Raw genomic sequence first — 24,904 nt, forward strand, 5'->3', positions numbered from 1 at the left:
ACTGCCTTTATTCCTGATGAAGGGCTTTTGCCCGAAACGTCGATTTCAAAGCTACTTGGATGCTGCCTGAACTGCTGTGCTCTTCCAGCACCACTAATCCAGAATCTGGTTTCCAGCATCTGCAGTCATTGTTTTTACCTAAATGTAGGTGTGGTGCCATCATACAGGCTGTTGTCCTGGATATTGTCAGACTTGTGTTGTTGAAGTATACTCATCCAGACGAGTGGGGAGGCACCACAATAGGAGAAAGTGATGTGTGGGCGCAGGTTTTGCACTACTTGCGGTGGCACATGGAAGATGCTGACTCCCTCGTCAGATCTACGCCCTCTTGCCCTGCTACCGCATAAGTGCAAAACCTGCGCCCATATCTCCCCCTCTCACCTTTGTCCAAGGCCCCAAAGGATCCTTCCACAACTGACAGAAGTGTACCTGTACCTCCCAATGTCATCTACTGTATCATTTGCACCCAATGTGTCACTTCTACATCGGGGAGACAGGACGCCAATTTACAAATCATTTCAGAGAAAATCTCTGGGACACCCGCATCAACCGCCCCACCCCACCGCCCCGTCGCTGAACACTTCAACTTCCACTCCCACTCTGCCAAGGACATGCCGATCCTGCCCCACCTCCATTGCCAAACCCTTACCACACGATGCCTGGAGGAAGAATGCCTCATATTCCGCCTTGGGACTCTGCAACTACACAATATCAATGTGGATTTCACTAATTTCCTCATTTTACCATCCCCTACATTATCCCAGTCCCAAGCCTCCAACTCGGCACCACCTTCCTGATTTGTCTATCACCTTTCCCATCTATCTGCTCCATCCTCCTCTCTGACTTAGAACCTTCTCCCCCACCTTCAACTGCCTATTGAGTTCTCAGCTACCTTGCTCCCAACCCCGCTCCTCCCCCCCCCGGCCCACAAGCCTCATTCCTGATGAAGGGTTTATGCCCAAAAAGTCAATTCTCCTTCTCCTCGGATGCTGCCTGACCTGTTGTTTTTCCAGTGACACACTCTCAACAATATTCTATCTCGTGCATAGATCTTGTAAATAGTGGACTGGCTTTAGATAGTGAAGAGATGAGTTGCATGCAGCAGGTTTCCAAGCCTCTGACCTGTTTGTGTAGCTGCAGTATTGTATGGCTGGTTCAGTTCTGATTTTAGTCAGTATTATTCCCCAAATCCCCTGTTGATTTGTGAGGGATTCAGCTCTGGTAATCTCAGTGGATGTCAAGGAGCCTTGGATAGATTGTCCCATGTTCGTGGTGATCATTGATTGATACTTCTGTGTTTGATTGTTACCTGCCAATTGTCAGCCTAAACCTAGATATTATACAGGACCTGGTAGATTTGAATATGAACTGTTTTAGTATCTGAGGAGTGACAGATTACTCTGAACATTGTGCAATCATCAGCAGCTATACCCAGCATTTACTTCATTACGTACGAGCAGTCATTGGTGAAGTGGCCAAAGATAGTGGGCCTAGAGTGCTACCCTGAGGAACTCCTGCACTGATATCCTGGAGCTTAGATGACTGACATCCTAAAAGGGCAACCATGTTCCTTTGTGACTCCAAGTAGGAGTGACTTTTCTTTGATTTCCATTGACTGTCATTGGTCAGACATGATTTTAAGATTGCTGGTTGCTGTTAGTGTATGAGATATAACTTTTTTTTATTTGCTCTGTTGAGGAATTTCCTGAAGTCTAAATTCCTCTTTTAAAACAAAAGTGACAATCTAATGTTGTTAGCAAGAAATGCATTATATTTACATTGACTACTTTGAATTGAAAACACTTAGTTTTTGTTTTTGCATGTTCTATCAGTTTCACTGAGACTTCGTATCAGTCTCAACAAAGTTTGAAAGGTATTTTTAATGGATGTCAGTTATTTGACTGTGTAATATGCATGTCAGTTTCAATATTCATTCTGCAATTGGAATGTGAATGCCAAACTCAAACCAAATAAGGTTTCTTTGCAAAACAGTAACCTGGAAGCATGTTGAAATTGTAATAAATGAGCAAACACTGAAAGTTTATATAGTGAAAGATAATCTTTATATACTGAAAGATTATTACCTTTTTATGTTTAAAGTCATTGAACAAATTGATGTAATTGAAGATTTAACAAAAGTTTGCTGTGATGCAAAATTAATCGTAAACTCAATCTGGTAAATGAGGAACATTCTGTTTCCAGTGCTTTTAAGAAAGCACTTGTCAAGTGGTTTTCTTGAATGGTTATGCAGAACAGCTTCACTGGTGAAGCTATGACTTTTCTGAGGTGCCCTTTAGTATTGTTTGGTTTACTGGCTTTCTGCTTCTAAAATACACTAGCTTCAAAGGGAAAAAATATTTGGGTGTGGAAAGTAAATATACAATGTCAACATGTGGCAGCATGAGCAATGAGAAAAGTGTATAATGGGTAGCAGTCACTCATAAACTATTATTTTTCAATTCTGTCTGCAGGTTTTCCATCGGGAATTTAAAGTGTTTGATCATATCAAAGAGGAAGATTACTGTTGTGTTGTCTACTGTCTCAGACAATGAACCAGACTCAGCCCATTGAAGGCAAATTTTAAGCATGTGTATGATGTCTTTTACCTAAAGACTAATTTTAATGCGCTCATGGAGTCAGGAAATATGTTGGGTAACACTGAACACCGTGTACATTAATCTCTGCTTAGAATAAGATGACTTGAATGGAGTTTATCCTCCAAGTGAGGCAAGTCCTCAGTCATTGCTTAAGGATACAAGTCTCAATGCACTTACATTGCAAATATTGTGCATTTTGAAAACTTGATGACTGTTTAACTTTGTACTGAGCTTACAGATGGAAAATTGATATTGACAATGAAGAGCAGGACAGTAGACATCCAGGGAATCTCCTAGGACCTTATAAAATTCTCACAGGACCAGACAGTGTAAACACAGGAAGATGGCCCTCATGACAGGGGACCCAGAATCAGGGTCCCAATCTAAGGATATTGGGTAAGCCATCAGAACTGAAATGAGAAATTTCTTCACACAGATGGCTAACAGGATTGAGGATATTATAGAGTCATAGAGATGTACAGCATGGAAACAGACCTTTCGGTCCAACCCGTCCATGCTGACCAGATGTCCTAACCCAATCTAGTCCCATCTGCCAGCACCCGGCCCATATCCCTCCAAACCCTTCCTATTCATATACTCATCCAAATGCCTCTTAAATGTTGCAATTGTACCAGCCTCCACCACTTCCTCTGGCAGCTCACTCCATACACATATCACCCTCTGTGTGAGGTCTCTTTTCTATCTTTCCCCTCTCAGCCGAAACCTATGCCCTCTATTTCTGGACTCCCCAACCGCGGGGAAAAGACTTTGACTATTTACTCTATCCATGCCCCTCATAATTTTGTAAACTTCTACAAGGTCACCCCTCAGCCTCTGACGCTCCAGGGAAAACAGCCCCAGCCTGTTCAGCCTCTCCCTCCAACTCTGGCAACATCCTTGTAAATTTTTTCTGAACCCTTTCAAGTTTCACAACATCTTTCCGATAGGAATGAGAAACTGGAAGCAGGATACTGACTTGGATTATCAGCCATGATCATGTTAAATGGCATAAAAGGTTTGAAGGGCTGAATGGCCAACTTCTATTTCTGTTTCTATCCCCTTATCACAAAATAATGTGATGTCGACTGCAGTATAATATTTGTTGTATGTCTGAGTTTCTGATTTTTGGATTCATAACAGAGGGTTTTCTGTGTGTTTGAAGGATGTTAACTGAGAATTTTTGGAGCAATAGTGATTTATTTTAAAACATTTTAAAGGCCTGTCTTTAGACTGACTGGGTTTGAGTGCACCACTAATGGACTTCTGTTTAATTTAGAAAGTTTTATGGCTCAAAAGGTGTAAATAATGAGGCCTCAAGGGTTTGTTAGAAAGCTCTGGAAGTTTTGTTTTGAGCTTAAGGGAAATGCCCACAGTTTTTTTTAAAAAAAGTTTTCGTTTGAGTGGAGCAGTATTGTAAAGTGTTTGAAATATCCAGTCTATGTAAACCATGATCCTGAGGATGGAAGTATGTATTGTGAATGACGTTACTTTAAAGTGAGGAGTTTGTCCCAGACCAGAGTGTTGGAATAAGCCGTAAGGGAGTGACTTAAAGGTGAGTGCATTTCAGCAGGTATGTAACAGGTTCTTCCTGTAGCTACCTGCAGTCACAGTCTAGAAATTGAAGTTACAAGTGGCTTAAGCCTATCAATATATTTGATTTGGGGACAAAAACTGAAGTTGCTGGAAAAGCTCGGCATGTCTTATAGCATCTATGCAAAGAAATCAAAGTTAGTGTTTTGGACCTGGTGACCCTTCCTCAGAACTCAGGACGGGTCACCAGACCGAAATGCTAACTTTGATTTTTCTGCACAGATGCTACATGACCTGCTGAGCTTTTATATCAACTTCTGGTTTTGTTTCTCATTTACAGCAGCCGCAGTTCTTTTTTTTAAAATTAGATTCAGGGATTCTGGTCTGGGTATTCTATCAGTAGTGTTTTGGGTACTGTACAGAGCAATTTTGTTTCTTTTCAGTTTGTAACCGTGTGTTCAGAATTATACTTTGTCTGTATTTAGGAATCTTTAAATTTGTATTATAAGTAGAATGTTTAGCTTATTCTATTAATCTTTTAAATAACTTTCTGTTCTTCTGTTCAAGCAAAATCTGCAGCATTATATGCTTGTGTTTCAGCAGGAGATTACTTTGTTTAAACCTATACAAATCAAAACTTAATCTATAAATTCAGGTTCCTGTCTGACATTTGACTTATCTGTTAATGACATCAGCTAGGATTCTGACGCTGGCTAAAATACTGTAAAACTGTGGTGAAACTCCAATATACCCAAACTCACTACAGATTCTCCGGATAGCTGCCAATTTTAGACTGCTATTTTCATTATGATGTAATGTTTCTGTTTAATATGTTGCTCAGTAAGTGTTCATTGCTCACAGAATCATAGAATCCATAGTGTGGAAGCAGGCCATTCATTATATTCAGGCCCACACTGACCCTCCGAAGAACATCCCATGCAGAAGCCTGTAACCCTGCATTTCCCATGGCTAATCCACTTAGCCTGCACCTCACTGGACACTATGGTCAATTTACCATGACCAAGCCACCTATTCCGCACATCGTTGGACTGCGGGAGGAAGCCAGAGCACCCGGGGGAAACCCACACACAAATGGAGAGAATGTACAAACTCCACACAGGATGGAATCAAACCTGGGTCCCTAGCACTGAGGCAGCAGTGTTAACCACTGAGCCACAGTGCCACCCTATTGTTGTACCTAAGTAAAACTTCTCAACCTCTGTTTCACTGCATTGCAAAATAATATTTAGCCACAGTCTTCAGAATTTTCTTACTTATCCTGTCAGTATTTGATTTTATTAAGCAATGCGCTGCACAATATTAATACTGCACATACTGTTAAACATAATTTAATGAACCACTTTATTTTTCAAATATATTATTAACAAACATAATCTGTAATACTTAGAATGCAGATTAAATGAATAGAAATACGGGGAAGAGTTCCAAACAGTCTATCTTTGAACTTTGCATGTTTATACTTCTATTGAGGGAAGATTCAAATTTCTGATATTTTAGGAAAACAGCACATTATCATCAGTTCCTTTTGTCACTGACTTCAGTATATCAAAAATAATTTGAGTTCATATTTATTAAAGCATATTATTTGAATAATGCAGATATAAATGTTCTGGTTAGGGTACCTCCATGCGTACATTAATTTAAAAAAATCTGTTTCAAATAATTTCACCTTATCTTGTAGATGCTGCAGTGTCTGAAGCTGGGAGCTCTTTCTCGAACAACTGCTAGTACTCAAATGAATGTTCAGAGTTCTCGTTCTCATGCCATTTTCACAATACATTTGTGTCAAGTGCGTGTCTGCATCAAAAATGATAATGTAAGTTTCTAATCTCTGTGTTGTTTGTGGGAACTGCAACACTCATCTGATTTATTATGGCGTAACAGAATTTCGAGCCCTTTACTTTAAGGTAAATTGGACATTGCATTTTTAAATGTAATTTAAGCTTGTGTAATTTTAGAAATGTTTCCATCGGTTAAACTGATTTCTTCTCTATTTCCCAAGATTTCTGTTTAATGAAGTACTTTGATTTTTTTTCCCCAGTGTAAATTGTCTGTGTTTGTAGCATAAATTTTATAATAAGTGAATATGCAGTTACTGCCTTGTCAAATTTTCAGATTAAATTGATTTGTTACCTGTTACTGTCATTTTTAAAATTTCACTAATTATATATTCAAAAAATACTTATAGGTTCGAATTGCATAAAAGGCAGATTTATAATTTTTAATTGCACAATCTAAGGAAAACTAGTATTTATATTTAATATTGACTGGGGATGATAGAACATGTTTCATCCACTCTTGCGAAATGGACATTGATTGAAATGTAATTTCCCCACAGCTGTGCAAGATATGCAATAATTTATTGTTTTAAAGGTAAATAAAACTAGCTTGAGCATTTTATATTTATACATTGGGACAAGAGTAAGCTGTTAAGCCTACTCTGCCATTCAGTTATCTCATGACTAAATAGATACATTTGGTACCATCTGCACCATCTTCCTCCCTATTCTTTGAATTCATTGATCTTCAGGATTGTCATTTTCTGTTTTTAAACATGATTAAGCTTCCACTCTGAGACAGTGTTTCGTCCTTTATCTTTGTCTTAAATGATCTATTTATTCTGGGATTCACCCTGTAAGAATTTTGTAAGTTTTAATGAGGTCATCCTTCATTTTTCAAAACTCTAGGGAAGGCCATCCCAGTCTCCCATCATCCCAGAGATTAATCTGATAAATCTCCATTGCACTCCTCTGTGCATTACACAACCACCTGATAAAGGAGCAGCGCTCCGAAAGTTAGTGCTTTCAAATAAACCTGTTGGACGATGACCTGGTGTTGTGTGATTTCTAATTCTGTGACAACATACTCCTTGCAAAGGCTTTTCTGGTGCAATGATCGTGCCCTTATCCTCTAATGGGAGGCCAGGGTTTGAAATTCCATCTGCCTCTGAGGTTTGTGATAACATCTCTAAACAGGTTGATGTAAAAAAAAATTGCCTTTCTTTGGAGAAGAGAACAAAATTGTATTTAGTACTCCAGCAAGTCTCACCAAAGCTCTTTATAACTGCAGCAAGTCATCTTCTGTACTTAAATCCCTTTACAATAAAGATCATAGTACCATTTGCCTTCCTAATTGCATGCTGCACTTAGATAGCTTTTAGTAACTCATGAATTACAGTATCTAGGTCTCTTTGGACATTGATTCCTCCCAACCGTAAACGTTTAAGAAATGTTCTGACATTTTTTAGTCAAAATGATAACTTCACAGTTGCTCACATTATATTCCATCTACCGTGTTCTAATCTGTTCACTTAGTTTAAGTCTCTTGAAGCCTTGTTTCATCCTCTTCAAAATGTACGTTCCCACACAATTTGGTATCATCAACCAAGGTAGAAACTTCCCAATGGTTCCCATATCATAATCATTTATGTAGACTGCACATAGCTGTGGGCCGAGCACTGTCCCATACAATATCCCATGAGTAGCTGTCTGTCATCCTGAAGATAATCTGTTTATTCCTACTGTCTGCTTTCTATCTGTTAACCAATTCGCAGCATGTAGCAGTATATTTTCCCCAATCCCATTCACCTTATGAAAACCAAATAATGTATGTTCACTGGTTCTCCTTTATCAATGCTAAAAGTAACTTCCTCAAAAGCACCAACAACTTCAAAAAATGAATTCCTTTTCTGAAATCCATGTTTCACAGTTTTACCTTTTTTCTTTTAAGTGCCCAGTGTTATGACACAGAGGTGAACCCCTCTATTAATTAAACCAAACACCCAGAAAAATCTCACCTCGCCTTGAAATCTGTTAAATGGAGTTAAAAATCACAATACCAGGTTATAGTCCAACAGGTTTAATTGGAAGCTTTCGGAGTGACGCTCCTTCATCAGGTGATAGTGGAGGGCTCAATCCTAATACAGAATTTATAGCAAAAATTTAGAGTGTGATGTAACTGAAATTATACATTGAAAAATTGATTCTGTTAAGCCTTTCATCTGTTAGAATACAGTGATAGTTTCACTTCTTTCATGTGTAAATCACAAAACCTTTTTTTTTTAAAAAGTTGCATTCTCGGGTTAGCTGTTAACAATGGTGACAGCTAGACAATATGTTGAAGGTGTTGGCCCCTGTGTTCTCTGTCTGTGCCATGATGGTTAGATTGATTCTGATCTAAAAAGTGAGATAACGGAGTTTTACATAAATTCATGAAGTTTTTGAGCAAAGTACAATGTAATGGTTAATAAACAGAACTGTAAATACGATAACTGTAAATTTGATTAATTCAATCTTCTGTAATGTTAAGACATGCAATGTATATATATGAACGACATTACCAATTGTACAGGTACCAAAGGTTTATTTCTATGAATAAAGTATATTTTGAAATAAAAAAATGTAACCCTGCAAGGGTTACTTTGTACTTTGCTCAAAAACTGCATACATTCATGTAGAACTCTGAGCTCAAAAACTGTATGAATTTATGTAGAACTCAGTTATCTCACTTTTTAGATGAGAATCCATCTAAACATTATGGCCTAGACAGAGAACACAGTGGGCCAACACCTTCAACATATCGTTTAGCTATCACCATTGGTAACAGCTGACCCATTGGTAACATCTGCCTCCAGCTGTATAATAATATGCTGTTCAATAAGACATTTATTAAAATTACATCAACTTAATTTCAGAACCATGCAATTGCTGTCGTCTTCTGTTTTCACTCTTCCAGTGCTGATTTCCCTGGGTCATCGTCTTTCTTTTTATTGCGAGCATGTTTCATACGAAAATGTACCTTTTGATCCAGTGTGTTTTCTAATTTCTTTGGGAGCAAGATATTAGATGGGCAATTAGATCTCCATGAATTTCTTTCTCTACGGCAGTTGCTCTCTGACCAATTTTCAAAATAGCAGCATTTATATTCGTTGGCAATGCAATAAATTCAAACTCAATTGGGTTTGGGAATCTGGGACATAATTTAAATTGGTTAAATTCAAATTGTTGTCAAAACAGCAACCAAAATTCAGGTATCCATTTCACAGCCAAATGTTACATATTTTCAATTTTCCAGTACACTCTGGGACAGCCATCTAGTTATATACACAGGTGCTTATAATCTCTGTGCAGCATTCTCTCTCTCTCTTTCAGCTATAGTATATGCCTTCACCTTCATAATACCAGTTATCTCCACTCCTATGATAAGTTCTAACATTTTCTCTACTACTATCCCTTGAACACACTGGGATGAAGCTCATCTTACCTAGCAGATGTAATCATCCTTTCCTCCTGATTTTTGGAGTGTACAAAGTTAAAAAATCACACAACAAAAGGTTATAGTTCAGCAGGTTTATTTGGAAGCACACTCTTTCACAGCGCTGTTCCTTCATCAGGTGGTTGTCGAGTATAAGATTGTACGGCACAGAATTCATAGCAAGTATACAGTGTGATGCAACTGAAATGTTATATTGAAAAAGATAAAATTTTTCAATATATCATTTCAGTTGCATCACACAGTAAACTTGCTATGAATTCTGTGCCGTACAATCTTATACTCGACAACCACCTGATGAAGGAACAGCACTGTGAAAGCTAGTCCTTATTTTGGTTAACTTTTTCAAATTCTACTTCTTAAATCCTCATTTATTCCAGTTTTTCAGCTTTTCAAGTCCCTTAGTCATCTAGAACTTGTTGAGTTTGTTTGTTTGCCGATACAAAGTAACTCTTAAGACTGTCTTTTGCTACAATTATAAATTATCTTGGCCCCACCAGTAAATTTCCCACATTTTGTCTTAACTTTTTTATTTTTTTTCTCACATGCTTAAAAGAAGCTTTTACAATCACCATTATGTATTTCGTTAGCCTACATTTTTTTTTTTATTCTCCCTTTCTTCATCAGTATCTTGGTTCTCCTGCACTAGGTTCTAAATTGTGCCCAATCCTCAAACTTGCCAATTTTCCTGGCATCTAACGTTCTATCAAGTTTTGTTAACCATACTTGAATTACCTTTTGCTTTGGGTGGTTCTGTCTCAGAAGAATGTGCATCTATTGTCAACTGTGTAATATTTCTTTAAATACTAACCATGACTTATCCACCATCAAATCTTTGTGGATTTTTCCAATCCACCATTGTCAAGTTGGCCTTTATACCTTCATAATTTCTTTCCTTGAGGTTTAACACCCTAGTCTTAAAATTTGATCAGAATTTGTAACATTTTCTGTAACTTGATAGTTTTAAGATATGCTGTGGAAAACTTAAATGCTGAAGTATGAAGAAAAGTGCTGGAAGTACACTGTTCATTTTTTAAAAATTCTAGTGAAAAGGCAAATCAATATTGCAAGATGCAAAATACTGCCAAATTGGTTTGAGTCGTAGAGATCTATAGTACAGGAAAAATGTCCTTCAGCCCACCATGTCTGTGCCAGTCAAAAACAAGCACCTAACTATTCTGCACTCATTTTATGGGAACATTTTAGTATATATACATCTTTGTTATCTTCAACTTGATTGGGTTAGTTTTGTTTTTAATGTAGGATGAGCTATTGGACAATAAAGCCATCAGTGAATCAACAGAAATGAATGAATTTGAAACCCTCACAGCCAAGTTCCACTTTGTTGACCTTGCTGGTTCAGAAAGACTGAAGCGTACAGGAGCAACCGGAGAGAGGGCAAAAGAAGGAATTTCAATTAACTGTGGTCTAGTGAGTACATGTTGAATAGTACTTGGTAGTAAAGAAAGTTGTCAGCTTGAAGGGTAATGTATACTTCCTATGTTACATTTTCTGTTTTAAATGCATTGAAATATCATAACTTAATAGAAGTCCTATGGAAATTAATGTTTATAGTATCACGTTTGCTGTAAGCATGCAATACATTTAAAGACTTAATGTGCTTTGCTTTGAAAGTTAAGTTTTTGGTCTTACAAAGGATTTGGGTAGAGAATAAAAAATCCAAAATATGGTTGCTAGTAGACACTTTCTGAAGAGGAACACACTTATGTCTTCCATGTCCCTTTAATAGCAACAACAACTTGTACTCTTAGAGCACCTTTTTAACATTAAGAACAAGCTCAATGCAGTTCAAGAGCATTGTAAAACAAAGTAAGACCCTGAAACACACAAGGAGGAATTAGGTCAGAAGATGGAAAAAATCTCGTCAAAAAGCTAGGTTTAAGGAGTATCTTGAAGGGAAGCAAACTAAGGTGGTATACACATTCCAGACCTCAGGGCCTGGAAAACTGAAGACACAATTGTAATTGCAGATGCTCAAAGCATATAAATTATTGTAGAACAGAGAGTTAGAGGCTTGTGGTGCTGTAGGTGAAGACAAATAGAGGTTTGGGCAAGTTTGTGGGGTTTTAAGAAAAAAGTGAAAATTTTATAATGAAAATGTTGCTTGACTGGGAGCAATTGGTCATTGAGCACATTAGTTATTAGGGACAGGGAGTAAAAGAGACTTTTTTTCAGATAACACCTGTGCAGATTTCAAGTTGATGCAGAGTAGGATGTACGAGCCAAGTCTGGAGTGTGTTGGAATATTGAACTAAGAGGTAATGAAGGCATTGGTGTTTAGAAATTTTGATCATCTGGTGGTTTACTGACTGGTTGATTTTGGAATTCTGCCACTTGAATGTTTCCCAAAACTGTCTCCTCTCTTCCATAGTCCATTGCTTCACTACTTCTGTACATCACCAAGCATGGTGTTGAGACCATTGCATGTGCAAACCCACCTCCTAAAAATATATAAATATCGAAGTTTCCTTGCTGTTGATTTAGTTTGGAGGCCACAAAAGCTGAGAGTTATTGAGCTGTCAGCAGGTACTCTCTTTCTGTTTTATCCTGCAGTCTTATCTCATAACTGAACGACTACAAAATCATGAGGGGCATGGATAGGGTAAATCGACAATGAATTTTCCCTGGGGTGGGGAAGTCCAGAATGCGACGGCACAGATTTAGGGTGAGAGGGGAAAGATTAAAAGGGACCGAAGGGGCAGCTTTTTCATGCAAAGGGTGGCGCATGTTATGGAATGAGCTGCCAGAGGAAGTAGTGGAGGCTGGTACAGTTACAACATTTAAAAGGCATCTGGATGGGTATATGAATAAGAAAGCTTAAGAGATTTGTGCCAAGTGCTGGCAAATGGGACTAGATAAAGTTAGAATATCTGGTTGGTATGGATGAGTTGATCCAAAAGGTCTGTTAATCGTGCTGTATGTCTCTGACTCTGACTTTCCCAGATTACTTTGCGATCAGGCGGTGGTTGATATTTTTTCGAATCAACCTGTTCAGAGATGTGATTGCACACTTCTGGAGTAGATAGGACTTGAATTTGGTTCTTCTGGTTCAGAGGGAGTGACATTACCACTGCACCACAAAGCACCTAAGTCGGTTTGTTTTTCTTAAGTGAGCAGTGGTGTTTTATAATTGGAGCAGGTGGTTGTTTGCTTGCCTGTTCAATATGCTGCACCTTAAAAATGTGCTGCTTTTAATTCTCTGACATGCACAAACACTGATTTAATTGATATTGAAGTTTGCATCTGTAAGGATTGCCTTTAGGAGAACCAAGTAAATTGTCAATTAACTCCCATTGTATTTGACCCATCTTTTGCCTTTTCAGTCTCATGCCAAACCCAAGTAAATTTTGAGTAAACGGTTTCAGTCTACCACAACTGAACTGAAAAAGAACATGGGCATCTGTTCATGTTGGCTGTCGAGTGAAAGTAGTACGTTCCACTCTCATCACTCAGATAATATTCATACTTCAGGTGTATTCTTGTTCTGTTCCGTTATATTGAAATAACCAGAATATCAGCATCCCAGCCAGACCCAAGTATCTGTTGATTTTAAGGTCCAAAAATGAGCCTGACTGCATCTTTGTTCTTGGAGTCATTTCTTTATAAGTGCCACCTGTTTCTGCCCTCAGAATTGACCTGAGATGCAGAGATGGACATTTAAATTCCGGGTATCTGTATTTTTGTAAGTAACTTAAGCTAATACTTAGCTTAGGTCTAATAAGATGACTATGATCAGTAACATGGTACTGAAGGATGCAATAGCTCCTGGTATCCACATGTATTACAATCACAGGCACTTGTGTGTCTGGGCTAAAGTTCAGCAATTTGGATCTAACTGTACTGAACAAAAAAAGTGCTGGAGGTCACATAAGGTCAGGCAGCATCCATGGAGACAAGTTAACATTTTGAGTCTAGATGACTCTTCACAATTCTATAAATGAGGCAAGTTGTAAGAGGACTCGAGAGGGAGACAGAGACATTCATTACCATAAAGTCATGTGGTATGATAGTAATGATATCATGAATATGTCCTTTTAAAAATACATTAAAACTAGCTCTGAGATGCGCCACTGTTCATGCTACTTTTACAATTCCTGGTGCATCAGCTGATGGTTTGTTGGTCCAAAGTTTCCAGTTTCCACTAAATAATGTGAATAAATACAGAATTAAAGCAGTCATTAAATAGTTATCAATCTTTAGAGTGCTTACCATTCAATTACTCCTGTATTGAATGTTGTCAGATACAAATATTTTGCCTGAGTTTGCAGGTCAAGAAAGAGAAATCAGCAATTTTCTCAAGTGCTTTCTCCAATATATTTCATTGTGTATGTATTGAATACCAAAATTACTCTTATTTGATACAAGTACATTAAACCATGATGTTGACGTTAATTAGAAGAAAATAAAGTATGTTTCTACCCACTTGAAGTCGAATAATTGAAGCGGCCTCGAAAAACCATGTTCAACGCAGATGAATCTCACAAAAGTCCTATGTTTGCCTGATTCCTTGTCACACAAAAAAATCAGACCTTTTTGATTTTCACCACTGTCACTCCTGCAGGTATGAATGAGGGTTTTCATAGCAGATGAGCTGCAATAGGTAAAATCGGCCATTTAAGCGAAAGTGGGTACAGCAGATGCTGGAGATGAAAGTGGCGCTGGAAAAGCACAGCGGGTCAGGCAGCATCCAAGGAGCAGGAAAATCGACATTGCGGGCAAAAGCCCTTCATCAGAAAATCAGCAAATTACCTATTCTCTCACCTCTTGGTTGCTCAACTTGAGATCACATGTCATATTAAGAATTTGAACAGATTGGATTAAATGTCAGACTATTCCCAGGGAGATTAATGGAGATGTTAGCTAGGGAACAGCTTTGGACCAGGGATTGCAATAGACTGCTTCAGTCTTGGTAAATACTGATTTTTTTTTTAAAGAGAATAGCATCCTCTAGTGGCACATCATGCTCCCTACATCTTGAGAAAAGGTCAGGTTGTGTGCATAATGGGTGTTCTGTAGCATTTCTTAGTTTTCTTTGCAGCTGCACTTAGATCATTGTTATTATGAAGTGCTGCCGAAGATAAGCATAAGTGTAACATTAGTCATTTTAAGATAGCCTATTCTTTGACTTTCCATGAATGCTGGTAGATATATTCATAAAATTTACAATGTGTTATTTCATGGATAAGATAGGTGGTGGATAATATGCTATTCTAGGAGGAGATAATAGATCTGAGACATGGTATGGTATTAAAGGAGTAGGGATGAGCTGAAGCAAAAGTATCAGACTCTGAGCAAATCAATGGGATTGCATCCAGATTGTTCATTCCACCTGGATTTATTGCAATACAAGTTAGTGGTAAGTCAGGAAACTGTAAACAAGTATAAATGGTCATTTATGTCCAAAATAGATGAAGGGACAGATGATTGGTGTTGGGAGTTAAGGATGGAAGTATGTTTGTAATCATAATGATTATTATTGAATTTTGCTGGTTATATGGAAATCTTAACTTCCTTTCAACCTTTGTTTTCCAGTTGGCACTTGGAAATGTCATCAGCGCACTTGGTGATAAAAGTAAACGAGTCACTCATGTGCCTTATCGAGATTCAAAGTTAACACGATTGTTACAAGATTCGTTGGGGGGCAATAGGTAAATACCTGGCTTTCTAACAAATTGATATCATTTTCTTATGAGGGTCTTTTTAAGCAAGTGTTTTGTTTTGTGCAGATTTTATAATTTTGGTCACTTAGTTTTGTATAAGATGGAAGTTTGAGTTTTATATTGTTGATGTTGAATGGGAAAATAGCATACTTGGTGATTTGAACATCAAGTGAGTTTTCCTTCCAATAACACCTCTGTGTGTTTTAATCATTAATGAGATGATTGGACACTCTGGTTTTGGAAAAAAGACAGTATTCGTTCTTCTGAGTTTAACTGTAAATAGTTAAATTGTTGCATACTTGTGCACATATTTATACAGTTTCAAAATCGGGATTTCTGCTTATTAAGAGGTGTGAAAATCTGTTATTTAACTCCGATTCAGAAGAGTGAAAATCATGATTGTCAATGAGGGTTGAGTATTAGGCGTGATAGGATAATTGTGTAACCTTCTACCCTGTTCCTGCTCCATGATGTAAGTTTCTAATTCATGAAGTTCACTAATTGATTCAGAATATCAAATTGTTGCATGTTTATAGCTAGACACAAATGGACTATATTTTGAAAGGAAATTGTGACTTTGAAATGGGGTGTTGTGACATATTTTAAACCAACACTCGACACAGGTTTTGATTTGATATTTCAAGTAGCGTTTATTATATCGATGGGGAGACAACTTCGACAGGAACATCAAAAAATTTCTCCAATGATACAAAGGCTTCGAGTCAAGTATATACAATGTGATTTATGCTAATCATATTGCATTTATAGTTGAGTAGGTTAACCCTACCCAGGCCTGAAAGTCACAACCTATTGTGACTAAACTACCAGTGAATGTTGTATGATTGGTGTAGTCTACCTGAATTTCTTTTCTTGTGACAGCATCTGACCTCCATTAATTCATACCAAAACCTGTGATCGTCAAAGGTCTCCTTGCCCATTGTTCCCTGCCATTTGCAGTATCAATGTTACTTTATCTCTAACTTTTTTGTTTCTAGTTCTGGGAGTCATTTTAACATTGAATCCCACTTCAGGGCATGATTTTCTGGTCTTGGATTGGTTTCCAGAAGGCGCACAAGCTGTGTAGTTGATTGTCTATTGAGGTTTCCTTTGCTGAAACAAGGAACCATAATCCATATTCATTGTTTTACGGCATACTGCTAATGCCCATCTTAATTGATTGAAGGTCAGAGGATCATTTTGCTATTATTTAAAGATGCTTTTGATTGAGTCACGTGAATATTCTCTCTTTGAGATTTAAAAACTCTAAGCAAAATATTAGCAATATTTCATTAGGATTGGCAGAAGCCATTTGATAAAAGTCAAAATGAAGCTTTTTAATCTTTGTCATGCATTTATCTGTTCCTCCATGCTTTCAGACCATAAGACACAGGAGCAGAAATTTGGCCATTCAGTCTCTTGAGTTGACTCTGCCATTCAGTCAGGGCTGATAAGTTTCTCAACCCTATTCTCCCTGTAACCCTTGATAGTCCAGACCCTGTCTATCTCATTCAAAAACAAACTCAGCGACCTAGCCTCCAAAGTCTTCTGTGGCAAAGAATTCCATGGCTGAAGTTTCCCCTTCTCTCTGTGTTTTAAAAGATATTCCCTTTATTCTAAGGCTGTGCCCTCAGGTCCTAGTCTCTCCTTACAATGGAAACATAATCCCAGCATCTACTCTGGCAAGGCCATTCAATATTCTGTATGTTTAAATTAGATTCTGCCCCCTCACCTTTATCCTTCTAAACTCCATTGAGTATAGAAGCAAAGTCCTCAAACGGTCCTCATATGGAATTTCATTCCTGGGGCCATTCTCATGAACCTCCTCTGAACACTCCCCAGGGCCAGTACATCCTTCCTGAGATATGGGGCCCAAAACTGCGCACAGTACTCAAAATGTGGTCTGACTAGAGTCTCAGAAGTACCATTCTCCTTTTACATTCAAGTCCTGTCAAAATAAATGTCATCATTGTGTTTGCCTTCCTAACTATTGACTCAACCTGCAAGTTTACCTTGAGAGAATCCTGAACTAAACTCCTAAGTCTGTTTGCACTAAAAACTTCTGAATTTTCTCCCCATTTAGAAAATAGTTCGTGCCTCTATTCTTCCTATCAAAGTGCATGACCACACACTTTCCCATGTTGTACTCCATCCGCCACTTTTCTGCCAGCACTCCAGACCTGTCCAAATCCTCCTTCTCCCTCCCTGCCTCCTCAATGCTACCTGCCCCAGTACCTATCTTTTTATCATCTGCAAACTTAGCAAGAGTGCTCTCTGTACAATAATGATCTAGATGAAATAACTAAGTGAAAAGTTGAGGTCCCAACACTGAGCCTTTCGAAATACCCCTTGTCACCAGTTGCTATCCTGAGAAGGATCCTTTTTATTCCCTCTCTCTGCTTTCTTCCAGCAAACAACTCAATAGGGACATCAACTTCAAACCCACTGATTCCCACAGCTACCTGGACTCCACCTCCTCCCACCCACCCCTCCTGTAAAATGCTATCCCTTACTCCCAAATCCTCCGCCTCCACTGTATCTGCTCCCAGGAGGAGCAGTTCCACTCCAGGATATTCCAGATGGCCTCCTCCTTCAAGGACTGCAATTCCTTTCCCATGTGGTCAACAATGTCCTCCAGTGCATCTCCTCCACCTCCTGCACCTCCGCCCTTGATCCCCACCCCTTCAACCACAACAAGAATAGAACCCCCACGTCCTCACCTTCTACCCCACTAATCTCCAGATACATTGCATCCCACCTACAATCAGACCCCACCACCAGAGATGCATTTTCCTCCCCATCCCTATCAGTGTTTTGCAGAGAAACTCCCTCGTTCCCTCGTTAGGTCTACGCCTCCAACCCTTCCCCCCCCCCCCCCCCCCCCCCCACCAAATCAACTCACCTCCACTCCCAACACCCTCTTTTGCTGCCACAAGAAGTGTAAAATGTGCACCCACACACCTTTCTTCCCCCCCACCACCACCACCCTCTGTCTAAGGCCCCAAAGCATCCTTCCACATCCAGAAGAGATTTTCCTGCACATCCAAACGTGTCGTCTACTGTGTCCGTTGCGCTTGATGTTGTCTCCTCTATGTTGGGAGACAGGATGCCAACTCTCAGAACACTTTTTAGGGAACATCTTTCGGACACCTGCACCAAACAACCCCACCATCCTGTGGCCGACCACTTCAACTGCTCCTCCCACTCTGCCAAGAACATGCATATCCTGTGCTCTCTTCCACTGCCAAGAGGAAGAACACCTCATCTTCCATCTTGGGACCCTCCAACTACACAACATCAATGCCAATTTCACTAGTTTCCTCAAATCCCCCCTTCACCCCACCTTCCACTCCCCCATCTCATCCCAGATCTAACCCTCCAACTCCGCACCGCCCTCTGGAACTGTCATACCTGTCTCACCTTCCTTCCCACCCATCCGCTCCACCCTCCCCTCCAACCTATCTCCATCAACCCCACCTCCACCTACCTATCTCTTTCCCAGCTACCTGACCCCCCAACCCCACCCCCACATTCCTGATGAAGATCTTCTACCTGAACCGTCGATTCTCCTGCTCTTCAGATGCTACCTGACCTGCTGTGATTTTCCAGCATCACGCATTTCAACTTTGATTTCTCCAGCATCTGCAGTCCTCAATTTCTCTTCGCATTCTGCCAGACAGACAAGCTTCTATCCATGCTAACACCTTGGTCCCTTACCTTATTCAGTAGTGTCCTGTGCAGTACTTTGCCAAAGACCTTCTTGAAGTCCAGTAGATAGCATCCATTAGCTCTCCTTGGTCTAACCTGCTTGTTACTTCCTCAAAGAGTTCTAGTGGATTTGTCAGGCATGATTCCACTTGATAAAACCATGTGACTTTGGCCTATTTTACCATACACCTCCAAGTATTCAGAAATCTCATCCTTCACAATGGATTCTAGGATCTTACCCATGGCTGAGGTTGACAGTTTATTCTGAGTTGAAACATATAAGACCAATCTAACATTACAAAAGTAAAAACTGCAGTTGCTGTAAAATAGAATCTAAAATAGAAATTGCTGAACTACTGGTATTATCTCTGGAGAGACAAAAAGTCAATTACTATTTTGTCAGAAATAACAAAATCTCCCCTGTTGTTGATCTGTGACGTTGACATTGATTTTCGCAGTCCACTGGCATTTGACAACCAAGCTTTACTAAAACTATATTGAGAATCAATTAAATTGGAATAGTTTTTCATTGTTGTCAAGTTACTTGTGGCCTTTACTAGAATTATTCCATAAAACAAATTAACAATATTATATATAGCAGTTTTTAAATAGTCCTCTATGCTCATCATGGCACCATTTAGGAAATGGTGCAGATCTTTGCAAAATTGACGATCACCAACTCTGCCTTGCTAAGTGTTAAGTTTGTGTAATGGGACTAGAGAGTAGGACCAGATAATCAGCCAACTGTTTTATAGGTCTCTTAACTTGGCAATTATAAACTTGTACAGCTGCTAAACCAACAAATAAATGTGTCAGGTATTTAGGATATATTTTTTCAACTAAGTAAACATTGACACAAATGACAGAATCCATTCAAAACTGACTAATTTGAGCTGCCCAAATGTAGTACATGAGTATTGGGAAAGTTATTTATTCTTTTCTATTTAAGTGACTTGGCACAGTACGTTTTCTTTGAGCAAGAAAGTTTGCTTTCTCGTTTTAAACCTGCTTGGTTAAGAAAACTCTGTTTCATGCCTTTCTTGACAGCATAGCTGTAATCTGAATTTAGTTAATTGTGCAAATTCTGTCATATAAATAACTTGAGTTTGTAGTTGTTTTCTATGTCTTAACATTCTGTGAGGCTATCTACTAGTTGATGGGTAAATTGGAAAATGAAGTGCCTAAATGTTGCAAAGTTAAAGGCAAATTTGAGAATTTGCTGAACTGAGACTCAACATGATGGATGTTTTTACAGTCTGTTAAAATATTATACTTACCTTTTTTGTAGAGCTTTCAATTACATACTTCAATTGTTCAGGTAACTAAACTGATATAAATACTTCTTAATTGTGACTGTAGCCATGTTGCTGTCGTGAACTTCCGAGTTTTCATTTTGCAGCCAAACAGTGATGATAGCTTGCGTCAGTCCATCAGATCGTGATTTCATGGAAACTTTGAACACACTGAAATATGCAAATCGTGCGCGGAACATTAAAAATAAAGTGATGGTTAACCAGGACAGAGCAAGTCAGCAAATCAATGTGCTCCGTGGTGAAATAGCACGTCTGCAGATGGAACTTACAGAATACAAAACGGTGAGCTAGTTTGGAAATTGGAAATAAATTTACCTATTTGTTTTTTTGAAGTATCCTTTAGGCTGCCCAAAGCTGGAGATGATCTTGCTTCAGTCAGTATTTCGAGAAAACCATGTAAGTTTTGTGGTGCAATATATATATATATATATATATATATATTTTTAGTATCACTTAGTTTACGTTTTGAAACAGAGGCATATGTAGGTTTTGGTCTGCCCATGAAGTGTTTTAAACGTTAACTGGAGAGTTACTTATTCCTTGAGAATAGTAAGATTTTGTTTTCATTCCGTAAGTTTTAGAAGTGAATAGTTGTGCATTTGGCTTCAGTTAGAACAATCTGGAATTGATATTTTTCCTCTTTTGGAATATGGGAAATACCTGTAGCTTGAAAAGCCTTTTTAGCTTCAGCAGTTTGCAAAGGTCATAGTGGAAGCTGAATGTATAAAATGCTTTTTTCCTGAAGAAGGAAGATATTGTAGAACTGGTGAGGGATAGATTACCTCAATGTAAAATTAATTTGGAAGTTCCAAACCAGATGAAAGCAACTGAATTAAAATGTAGAATCTCCAAACTAATAACCTCCAGATTATGATCTAACCAACATGCAGGTTGACGAAATGTAAATTAATTTAAAGAGGTAAATGAATGCTCAAAGTAGTTCATATTCATGGGGTACTATAAGACCATAAGACATAGGAGTGGAAGTAAGGCCATTCGGCCCATCGAGTCCACTCCGCCATTCAATCATGGCTGATGCGCATTTCAGCTCCACTTACCAGCGTTCTCCCCGTAGCCCTTAATTCCTCTAGACAACAAGAATCTGTCAATCTCGGCCTTGAAGACATTTAGCGTCCCGGCTTCCACTGCACTCCGTGGCAATGAATTCCACAGGCCCACCACTCTCTGGCTGAAGAAATGTCTCCGCATTTCTGTTCTGAAATGACCCCCTCTAATTCTAAGGCTGTGTCCACGGGTCCTAGTCTCCTCGTCTAACGGAAACAATTTCCTAGCATCCACCTTTTCCAAGCCATATATTATTTTGTACGTCTCTATTAAGTCTCCCCTTAATCTTCTAAACTCCAACGCATACAATCCCAGTATCTTCAGCCGTTCCTCATATGCTAGACCTGTCATTCCACGTATCATCCGTGTGAATCTCCGCTGGACACGTTCCAGTGCCAGTATGTCCTTCCTGAGGTGTGGGGACCAAAACTGGACACAGTACTCCAAATGTGGCCTAACCAGAGCTTTATAAAGTCTTAGTAGTACATCTCTGCTTTTATATTCCAACCCTCTTGAGATAAGAGACAACATTGCATTCGCTTTCTTAATCACGGACTCAACCTGCATGTTTACCTTTAGAGAATCCTCGACTAGCACTCCCAGATCCCTTTGTGCTTTGGCTTTATTAATTTTCTCACCGTTTAGAAAGTAGTCCGTGCTTTTATTCTTTTTGCCAAAGTGCAAGACCTCGCACTTGCTCACGTTAAATTCCATCAGCCATTTCCTGGACCACTCTCCCAACCTGTCTAGATCCTTCTGTAGCCTCCCCACTTCCTCAGTACTACCTGCCTGTCCACCTAACTTCGTATCATCGGCAAACTTCGCTAGAATGCCCCCGGTTCCCTCATCCAAATCATTAATGTATTATGCGAACAGCTGTGGCCCCAGCACCGAACCCTGCGGGACACCGCTCGTCACCGGCTGCCATTCTGAAAAAGAACCTTTTATCCCAACTCTCTGCCTTCTGTTAGACAGCCAATCCTCAATCCATCCCAGCAGCTCACCTCGAACACCATGGGCCCTCACCTTGCTCAGCAGCATCCCGTGTGGCACCTTATCAAAGGCCTTTTGAAAGTCTAGATAGACCACATCCACTGGGTTTCCCTGGTCTAACCTACTTGTTACCTCTTCAAAAAATTCCAACAGGTTTGTCAGGCATGACCTCCCTTTACTAAATCCATGTTGACTTGTTCTAATCAGACTCTGCTCTTCCAAGAATTTAGAAACCTCATCCTTAATGATGGATTCTAGAATTTTACCAACAACCGAGGTTAAGCTGATTGGCCTATAATTTTCCATCTTTTGTCTTGATCCTTTCTTGAACAAGGGGGTTACAACCACGATCTTCCAATCATCCGGGACCTTTCCTGACTCAAGTCTTGAAAGATCTCAACCAATACCTCTCCTATTTCCTCAGCCACCTCTCTCAGAACTCTAGGGTGTATCCCATCAGGGCCAGGAGATTTATCAATTTTAAGACTTTTTAACTTTTCTAGCACTATCTCTTTCGTAATGGCAACCATACTCAACTCAGCCTCCTGACTCCCTTTAATTGTTGGGATATTACTCATGTCTTCCACTGTGAAAACTGACGCAAAGTACTTGTTAAGTTCTCCTGCTATTTCCTTATCTCCCATCACTAGGCTTCCTGCATCAGTTTGAAGTGGCCCAATGTCTACTTTTGCCTGTCGTTTGTTTCTTATGTACTGAAAGAAACTTTTACTATTATTTCTAATATTACTGGCTAGCCTACCTTCATATTTGATCCTCTCCTTTCTTATTACACTCTTTGTTATCCTCTGTTTGCTTTTGTATCCTTCCCAATCTTCTGATTTCCCACTGTTCTTAGCCACTTTATAGGATCTCTCTTTTTCTTTAATACATTTCCTGACTTCCTTTGTCAGCCAAGGTTGTCTAATCCCTCCCCGGTTAATCTTTCTTTTCTTGGGAATGAACCTCTGTACAGTGTCCTCAATTATACCTACAAACTCCTGCCATTTTTGCTCTACTGTCTTCCCGGTTAGCCTCTGCTTCCAGTCTATTTTAGTCAGTTCCTCTCTCATGCCCTCATAATTACCTTTATTCAACTGTAACACCATTACATCCGATTTTGCCTTCTCCCTTTCAAACTCCAGACTGAACTCTACCATATTATGGTCGCTACTTCCTAAGGGTTCCCTTACTTTAAGATCTTTTATAGAGTCTGGTTCATTGCAAAGCACGAGGTCCAGAATAGCCTGCTCTCTTGTGGGCTCCATGACAAGCTGTTCCAAAAAGCCATCCTGTTAGCACCAGTACTGGGGAATGAGGGAGCTATTCCATTGGGACAGACTTCTCTTGAACTATGCTGGGATCTGTGCCCAGGCGAATAGTATAATGAAGGCTGAAGTTAGGGCTTTCAAATAAATTAGTGAAGGAAAAGGCTGTTCAACTGTAAGGAAGTTTTAAAAACATCAAAAGAAATGAGACAGCAGGGGTGCAGAATAATGAAGAGGCATTTAATAATGCAAGTATGACAGGAAAGGGCATCAAATGTAAGCAGAAAACTGCAGCAGAAATTAGAACCAGCATAAGTAGTGATAGTAAAAAGTTCAAGTTTAACACTCTCTCAATCTGAATGAAGTATGTGTAACAAGATGGATAAGTTAACAATACAAATAGAAATCAATGAATATGCTATGATGACTATTATTGCACGGTGGGTGATACAGTCACTTAGTGGTTAGCACCTGCCTCACAGTGCCAGGGACCTGGATTTGCCTACACCCTTGGGTGAATGTTTGTGCGGAGTTTGCACATTCTCCCTGTGTTTGCGTGGTTTCCTCCATGTTCTCTGGTTTCATCCTACAGTCCAAAGATGTGCAAGTTAGGGGGATTGGTCATGCTAAATTGACTATAGTGTTCAGTGATGTGCAGCCTCGGTGGGTTAGGAATGGGAAACGCAAGGTGCAGGATCTGGAGAGGTGTGGGGAATGCTGTTTGGAGGTTTGATGTGGACTCGATGGGCTGAATAGCCTGCTTACACACTGTAGGGATTCTATGATTACAGAAATGTGATTGCAGGATGACCAAGACTGGGAGATTAAGAGTAAGGGCTATTTAGCATTTCAGGATAGACATTTTTAAAAAAAAAAGGTGATGAAGCTTTATTAATAAAAGAAAGGATCAGAGTGGTGCTCAGTCGTGATCTAGCTATGATAGATCTTGATGTGCCATCAGGTTGGCTGGAAATAAAGAATAACAAAGAAAGGAAATGATGAATGGGAGTCGACTGTAGACCCCGAGGAGTTCCCACACTATAGGACAAAATATAAATCAGTAAATGAAGGTATGTAGGAAGGGCTACAGTTGCTGTGGATAATTCTAATCAGCATATTGATTCAACACATCAGATTGGCAAGGGTAATGTGGGAGACCAATTTCATCAAGTCTATCAGGGAATGTTTCTTGCAGCAGTACGCTGCAGAAACTACCCAGGTAGAGGCTGTTTTAATCTTGTAATGAAGTTGCATTAATGAGCAATCTCATGGTTAAGGATCTTGTGTAATTGATAGCAATCTCAGTATGGTAGCATTTCAAGTTCAGTTTGAGGGTGAGTACCTTGGATCTCAAACCAATGTTCTGAACTTAAATAAGGGAAAGTATAAAGTTATGAAGAAAAGGTTGTCTAAAGTGACCTGCGAAGATAGATTAAGGGATAGATGGTGGCTCAGTGGTTAGC

General features: G+C 39.3%; 1 protein-coding gene across 4 annotated transcripts in view; it reads left to right on the forward strand.

Annotated features, from left to right (window-relative positions):
• kif21a (kinesin family member 21A) overlaps positions 1 to 24,904 on the forward strand; it is a 158,612-nt gene that overhangs the window by 50,060 nt on the left and 83,648 nt on the right. For 3 of the 4 annotated variants that reach the window (XM_072562125.1, XM_072562127.1, XM_072562126.1), the window contains exons 5-8: positions 5,830 to 5,964; positions 10,683 to 10,850; positions 14,973 to 15,088; positions 20,205 to 20,400. In XM_072562125.1, the coding sequence (XP_072418226.1) occupies positions 5,830 to 5,964; positions 10,683 to 10,850; positions 14,973 to 15,088; positions 20,205 to 20,400 (615 nt within the window). Of the gene's footprint in view, positions 1 to 2,709; positions 2,994 to 5,829; positions 5,965 to 10,682; positions 10,851 to 14,972; positions 15,089 to 20,204; positions 20,401 to 24,904 lie in introns of those variants that run through there. The other variant, XM_072562128.1, reaches the window with a different exon arrangement.

This window comes from Chiloscyllium punctatum, chromosome 44, assembly GCF_047496795.1.
Source record: "Chiloscyllium punctatum isolate Juve2018m chromosome 44, sChiPun1.3, whole genome shotgun sequence".
In the NCBI taxonomy this organism is placed as follows: Eukaryota; Metazoa; Chordata; class Chondrichthyes; order Orectolobiformes; family Hemiscylliidae; genus Chiloscyllium; species Chiloscyllium punctatum.